The 7,950-nt window shown below is 48.1% G+C and overlaps 1 protein-coding gene across 2 annotated transcripts in view; it reads right to left on the bottom strand.

Annotated features, from left to right (window-relative positions):
- FKBP9 (FKBP prolyl isomerase 9) overlaps positions 1–4,451 on the bottom strand; it is a 34,641-nt gene extending 30,190 nt beyond the window's left edge. Inside the window, exon 1 of one of the 2 annotated variants that reach the window (XM_066354006.1) lies at positions 4,050–4,451. In XM_066354006.1, the coding sequence (XP_066210103.1) occupies positions 4,050–4,282 (233 nt within the window). In that variant the 5' untranslated portion in view covers positions 4,283–4,451. Of the gene's footprint in view, positions 1–3,745; positions 3,879–4,049 lie in introns of those variants that run through there. The other variant, XM_066354007.1, reaches the window with a different exon arrangement.
- Between the last annotated feature and the right edge of the window lie 3,499 nt (positions 4,452–7,950).

Raw genomic sequence — 7,950 nt, forward strand, 5'->3', positions numbered from 1 at the left:
AACCGGCCAGGGCTCGGGGCTGTATTCTTAAAGCATAAATACCATGGCTCTTTTTTCTCAGTGTAAGTTTCAATCTGCAACGAGCACGAACTTTTAGACGAACATATGGCAAATCGAACATACTCCCTCTCTCAGGTCTCCAAAGCCCATTCCTTCCCCAGGCTCCTAAACTCTCTTTCAACAAGGAGTTAGAAAACCAGAAAGGAGCCCTGGCCGGGTAGTTCAGTTGGTTAGAGCATCGACCCCATATGCCAAGGTTGTGAATTTGATCCTCCGTCAGGGCACATACAAGAATCAACCAATGAGGGCATAAATAAGCAGAACATTAAGTCGATATTTCTCTCTCTCTCTCTCTCTCTCTCTCTAAAATCAATCAATAAAAATTTTTTTAAAAGAAAGAAAACCAGGAAGGATGCTGTCAAGAAACAGCAACAGTATTTTGGAAGGTGGGAAGGGAATGGAGGAGCAGGAACTCACCTAGCAGGGAAGAAACAATCTCGATGCATGCCAAGGGGACAGGGCCAAGGGTGGGGGCCCTGGTGTCCCAGAGCCTCTGGGGTGGAAGGCGGCAGGGCAGGAGGAAGGCCGCAGCTTGAAAGTCTGCATTCAGAACAGCTGCACCCACCCCGGAGCCCCCGCCCCACTCCTAGCAGCTTGGTGACTATAATGTTAAGCCGTATGGAATGATTTAACTGGTTTTTAATCACCGTATGTATTACTTTTCAAAACTACCAATAAATTCATTTTAAAGCTTTTTGCAAATGTACTGACATACATGTACACTACTTGTGGCTGAGATCATTGTGCTCTCAGACCAGAAACAAGGGGACAACGGTCGTGGCACAGGGGAGAAAACTTCCCTGCAGTGAGAGCTGAAGCCTTGGTCGGTTCTGAAAGGAAAAGCCAGCTCACTCTAAATGCCAGTTTGCGATTCAGTTTAGATCAATAAAAACTGAATACATTACTCCCCCATCTTTACTGAGGTATAATTGACAAAAATTATATATCTGTAAGATGTACAGTGTGATGGGTTTTTTTGTTTTGTTTTGTGTGGTTTTTTTTACAGAGACAGAGGGAGAGTCAGAGAGAGGGATAGAGATAGGGACAGACAGACAGGAACAGAGAGATGAGAAGATTCAATCATTAGTTTTGCGTTGTGACACCTTAGTTGTTCATTGATTGCTTTCTCATATGTGCCTTGACCGTGGGGCTACAGCAGACCGAGTAACCCCTTGCTCAAGCCAGCGACCTTGGGTCCAAGCTGGTGAGCTTTGCTCAAACCAGATGAGCCCGCGCTCAAGCTGGCAACCTTGGGGTCTCAAACCTGGGTCCGACGCTCTATCCCAGGGGTCCCCAAACTTTTTACACAGGGGGCCAGTTCACTGTCCCTCAGACCGTTGGAGGGCCGGACAATAAAAAAAAAACTATGAACAAATCCCTATGCACACTGCACATATCTTATTTTAAAGTAAAAAACCAAAATGGGAACAAATACAATATTTAAAATAAAGAATAAGTAAATTTAAATCAACAAACTGACCAGTATTTCCATGGGAACTAGGCTCCTCTCATTGACCACCAATGAAAGAGGTGCCCCTTCCGGAAGTGCGGCGGGGGGCCGGATAAATGGCCTCAGGGGGCCGCATGTGGCCCGCGGGCCGTAGTTTGGGGACCCCTGCTCTATCCACTGCACCACCGCCTGTTCAGCAATGTGATGTTTTGATATATGTCTACAGTGTGAGATTATTGCCACAATCAAGCTATTTAACATGTCCAGCACATCACATAATGACCATTTTCTTTCTTTCTTTGTGGTGAGAACACGTAAAACTTACCCTGTCACCATTTAACCCCTCCAGTCCACCCTGACACCATCCTGGGTGCCGCCTTGCCCACTGGCGCTCCTCTGAGACCCTGTTCTGCAGAAGTGGTGAGATTTAACACCCCTTCACTTAACACAAACCAAGGTGGGCACCTGACCCACACAGGACCAATCAGATTCTCTCCTGAGAGGGTAGCCTTGAAACAGACTCCAGTTAGCGTAGGTGGCCTGGACGTTCGCAGGAGCTCTCCCTTCAGAGAGGAGAAGAAGGGAGATCCCCTGAATCCACTTGGGGAGACGCAGGGCGTCACCTCAGGGCAAGACCCTGGCCCCTCAGGAGGAATCAGTGATCCTTCCAATAAATTCCTTCTCTTCCTGCTAAAGCCAATTGTAATGGGTTTCTGTGTCCTCTCCCTTCCCAAATTAAGAGCAAGGACTTTATTTTAGACAGTCTTTATTTTTTAAAGAAGTTTTAGGTTTACAGCAAATCTCTCCTTTGCCCCAGCTCCTCTACATGCATAGCTTGCCCCATTATCAACATCACACACCACAGCGGTCCATTTGTTACAATGACCTACACAGATAAAACCTTGTTCACGAATGTCCACGTCCTTATTTGTAATAGCCAAAAAGTGTTATCAGCCCAAATGCCCATCCACTGATAAATCAGTAAACAAAATGTGGTATAGCCATACAATGAAATATGATACAGCCATAAAAACGAATGGAGTGCTAATATACACTACGGCATGGGTAAACCCTGAAAACATGAAGTGAAAGAAGCCAGAAACATAGCACCACAAATTGTATGATTCCATTAAGAGACAGGGAGTAACTTAATGGTTACCTAGGGCTGGGGGGGGGGAGGGAGTGGGGTGGAGTAGGGAGGGATTTGGGACAGGATCGATCGCTAATGAGTCCAGCTTCTCTTTTTTGTAGTGATGAAAATGTTCTGGAATTAGATAGTTGTGATGGTTGCACAACTGTGTGAATATACTAAAAACTAGTGAACTGTACACTTTAAATGGGTGAAGTATATAGCTCGAAAGAAAAGAAGGAAGGGAGGGAGAGAGGGAGGAAGAAAGTAAAGAAAAGAAAAGAGAAAGAAGAAAAAGAAAAAGAGGGATTGACACGATAGTAAGCATGAGCATTTCTAAGCACTTGCTACGTGCCCCAGAGTATGCCAAACAGCTTTTGTCCATTCACGAATTGTCTGTAATTTCAAGAAAGGCAAGAGAAGGTGAGATGACTTCAGTAAGGAGCCTAGCCCAGCCTAGGGCACAGAGCAGATGCTGAGCAGTTCTTTGCCTAGCCTGGTGATTCACTGAGATGTGTCCGCACAGACCTGGGTTGGTAACAAAGCCTCGAGGAGGGCCTGGCGCTGGAGGAGAGGCCTGTTAACCCTAAAGCTACACTGGAGTAAAGTGGGCAGAGAGGCTGTGATCTTGGGGCAGAGTTAAGGGAAGGAACCCTGGACACAGTGCAGGGCCCCATGGGAAAGCTGAGAGACTTGCTCTGCACGACCTCCCACCCACGGGAGGTTTTCTGTAAGGTCCGAAGGGAGGGCAGTGGTAGTTAAGTTACCAGCACTGACTATGTCCTTAGATTGTCTGGGTTTCGATCTGATTCCACTTAAACAAGTTTCTTGGCCTCCACGGCTTCAAGTGACCTCACTGGCCAAGTGAGGGTAATAACAATACCAACCTCAGAGAATATTTGTGAGAATTAAATGAGTTCACTATCTGGAAAGCACTTAGAACTACTGTGGCACGTTGTAATATCTCCATAAACGTTACCGGCCGCCGCCACCAACCTGAGCATCATCGCATAGGTTACGGGCCTGCGGGACGGAACAGTGAAGGGGAGCGGCAAGCGCACATCCACATTCACCCCGCGGGTCGCCCCGCGGACTGCCCGTCTTACCTAGATTCCGCGTGTGCAAGTAACCGCGCTGGGCGGAGAGGGAGGGCGTGACTGTCCCATCTCCGCCGCGCAGTCTTCTCCACGACTCCATCTAGCCCTGGGTGAGAGGACCAGGAGCGCACGCGGGCCGGGAGGCTCGCCCCCCGGGCTGAGGGATTTAGGGTCGCGGAGCTCCGGGGTAGGAGGCGGGAGAGGGAGGAGCTCGGGGGGTCGCGGGGCGGAGCTGGGGGAGGTCCGTCGGGAGGGAAAGGCCTGTCCGGAGAGAGGGGAGCGGGAGAGTCCGCTGGGCGCTCGGGCGCGGTACCTGGAGTCGAACTTCTGGCCGTCGGGGAATGTCCCCACGTAGTGGTAGCGCACGAAGTCACCGCTGCGCGCCGTCCGCGGGCACTCGTCGGGCACGAAGCGCCGTTCGATCTGCAGCTCCGTGTCGGAGCCCAGGCCCAGGCCGGCCACGGGCGCAGCCTGCCCGGTCACCCAGAGCAGCAGCAGGAGCAGCGGCGGCGGCGGGGACCGCCAGCCCCGGGCCCTGAACGCCATCGGGGGCGGCGAGGAGAGGAGCAGGGGACGGGCGCGGAGCCGGCGGGGGCGCGCGGAGCTCGGGCGGCGTGCGGGTTGGGCCTAGGAACAGCGGCGTTTGCAAACGTGGAAAAGACTCCCGGCCCTCCCTGGGCCGCAGCCACCACCCCCTCGCCCTCGTCCCCCGCCCCCGGCCACATCCGAGCGAGGGGAGGAGCTGCGGCCCGGTGCGAGGCGGCTCCGTGCTCCCTGCGCCTCCGCCTGGCCCGGCCCTCCGACCCTGGTGGCCCGCCCCGGGAAGAGAGCTGGCAGCAACTGAGGAGACCCATCCCGAGGGAGAAATCGTGCACTCCCCGGGACTGGGCTTTGGCCCAGAGTTGGTGGAGAAACGCGTTTACTGCCTAAGCAGACCCGCTGGTCTCTGCCTGTCCCTGGAGACTCTGGATTTAGAATCAGGAGAGGCTCCAACGTGGCCCCGGACTCGATTACTCCTTGCAACTTCGGGGAGAGAGAGAAACTTAGATTTTTTTTTTTTTAATTTACTTACAAGGACGGATTCTACAATGAAAAAGACTGAAACCATTCTTCAAGATGTTTTTCAGGAATCTCTTTTAATACTTAGAGAAAGAGAGAGGCACGTGTGGCCAGACTCCTTTGACAGTAGTACAGACGAAAGTTTTAAGTTAACTGGGAGTGTTCCCCAAGCCATCAGGATGTACTGTGAGCTGGCTTAATGGCAAACATCCCACACGTCTCTCACACGTGACTAAGCCTGGTAGGACTTAACAATAGAGACTCAGATGCCTCAAGAACTTTATTGGAGTAGTTAAATACATTTAACTTAGACTCCTCTGTCCTTGTTGATTAAAACTTGGCACTAATGAAAGCAAACCACAAAAGCTTCTCAGGTCGTTTTCGCAGCGTCTATCGGTGCTTGTTAGCCCCCACAGGAATCCCCCATTTGAAGTACAGTGTAAAAGGACACGTTATTCGGCGACACTGCTCATTTATGATACAGCTTGGCCCTTGGAACAGCACAACCATGTTACAGCTCAATTATGACATGGCGTGGCTGTGGAAGAGCATAACTGTGGGACACCTTCCTGGTGGTGAGGCCCCTCTCCAGCTAGAGGACAGCCCTGCTCCTGTCCCCTTCACTCTGCCCTGCTCAGCTTTGCTCTGTCTGGGACCGTGCTCCAGTAGCAGGAACACGCACGAGGCAGGCAAGCAGTTCCGTTCAGGCCTCTCCCAGACGTTCAGTTTGTGTGAGAGGCCCTTGTGTAAAAGCAGCTGTTTGTTTGTTTGTTTTAGTTATTTATTTATTTAGGCACTTAAAAAATTTTGGCACTGAAAAAATATTTTTTTATTGATTTTTAGAGAAAGAAAGGAAGGGAGACAGAGAAAAACAATGGTTTGTTGTTCCACTTATTCTTGCCATCACTGGCTGATTCTTGTGTGTGCCCTGACAAGGGATGGAGCCGCTATCTCCGCAGGTGGGGAGGACTTGATTGAATCACCCAGCTATCCAACCTGGGCAGGCACGTTGTTTCTACTTTGAGTTCAGTTAGCCACCAGGAGCCCTACTTTGTAGGTTTCTTCTTTCCCAGGGTGCACAGAAGCAAACAATCCTGATACTAAAATGTGGCAAAGATAGCAAGATAGAAACTAGGCACCAATTTAATGTATAAATATATATTATATATGCAAAAATACTAAATAATACATGAGCAAATTGAATTCAACAATTTATCAAAGGAATAATACATATAGCATATGGACTACCTAAGTGACCTTCAGCAAGTTAAATAGCAAGGTCCTCTGTAAGATGAAGATAAAACAGGATAATTACAAAATTATTATAGGTCTTATTAGAGACCAGGATCTAATGAGAAACTTCATGTTTATTGTTCCTATTAGGGCTTATTCTGTTGAAATAGAAAACCTATTAGTATGATTCATCCTATTAACATTGTTAGTCTATATGGCTTGGGTAGTTGATCCTACCCTTGGGAATTAGCATACTGATCACAGTGATGGTTTCCATGACAACTACATTACCCTCACTATACCAAGTATGATACATGGAAGTTTTATTAGAACTGAGAAAGGTTTCTTCCACCTGGGGCTGCTAATTTGTCGGCTGTCTTTGCCCCCACAACTAAAGAACCTTGCATGACAATGAAGCAGTACAAAGAAAAAGGAAGCTGAGAGAAAGAGAAATTGCTGACTAACATTTCAGCACCTAGATCCAGCCATTCCTGGAGTTCTATCCCCAAAGACATTTTTATCGTTGTTTGTTTTCCAGGGCTTGTTCATGTAGTTGCTCTCCATGAGTTAGTCTGGGCCTCCTCACTGTGTGGTGGCCTTAGGACACTTGAACCATTTATATCTCTGAAGGTTTCAGGAGGGAATTCAAAAGAACCAAGTGGAAGCCAAATGACTTTTTCTGACTTAATTTCAAAAGTGCTGCGGCATCCCTTTCACTACTATCTACTGGTTACAGTGTTATCATTAAGGTTGGTCTAGACTAGATTCAAAGCAAGAGGTATAGACCTCACCTCTCCGTGGAAGCAGTGTCAAAGTCATTTGTAGAAAACAAGTGAGATGGAAGAGATTACTGCAGCCAACTTGTATAATACAATTTGCTACAACAACCAGTCATAAGACATTAACGTTTAAATTGCAATGTCAGGTTTGTGATTTACAGTAGGAGACATATCTTTGCACTGACTCCAATACTCAGATCTGATTCCTTATCCTTCTCATATGAGGATCTGGTACACACCAGTGTTGCTGGGTGAGTACAGAACCAGCACAGGGGGCTTGGCTGTTTGGAAGGCTGTTTCCTTTCAGATGGGACCAAGTTTTATCAATTTTGCACCTTATTCCTAATGGTGCATATTTTTCTGTAGTCACCAGAACACTCCTGTGTGTTTAGAGTCGGTATTTTTAAAGGGCAGTGCTGAATTAATGCTGCCCAATTGCTTTTCCTTGGTCCTCCCATTCCAAATTCTGTAGACCCCTTTCCTTTGTTAAGTTACATTTTCTTTGCGTATCATCTTCCTGAGGCTAGTGTTCTTGACTGAATGAAAATATCTTGTATGGTATTTAAAGATTTTATTTATCGATTTTTTTAGAGAAAGACAGAGGAGCACCAACTCTTAGCTGCTTCACTTGAGCCGTTCTCCTAGTGCCATGAGCAGAGCCAGGGGCCTCAGATCTGTGACCTCGGCGTTCCAGGTGGCAGCTCTATCCACTGCGCCACCGTAGGTCAGGCTTGCAAGGTATTTATCTTACTGGCTCAGGTAACTTGAATAAACAACTGGATTGGTCCCTGTACTATCTGTCACTTCTCAAAGGCAGACGTGATTTCCAAGTTCTGGGACATAATTATTATAACTTCACATATTGTATAACATTTTAAAAATACAATCTAGCCTGACCAGGTGGTGGCACAGTGGATAGAGCATCAGACTGGGATGCAGAGGACCCAGGTTCGAAACCCTGAGATCGCCAGCTTGAGCGCAGGCTCATCTGGTTTGAGCAAGGCTCACCCGCTTGAGCCCAAGGTTGCTGGCTTGAGCAAGGGATCACTCCCTCTGCTCAAGGCACAGACGAGAAAGCAATCAATGAATAACTAAGGTGCTGCAACAAAGAATTGATGCTTCTCATCTTTCTCCCTTCCTGTC

This window comes from Saccopteryx leptura, chromosome 12 (assembly GCF_036850995.1).
Source record: "Saccopteryx leptura isolate mSacLep1 chromosome 12, mSacLep1_pri_phased_curated, whole genome shotgun sequence".
Lineage (NCBI taxonomy): Eukaryota > Metazoa > Chordata > Mammalia > Chiroptera > Emballonuridae > Saccopteryx > Saccopteryx leptura.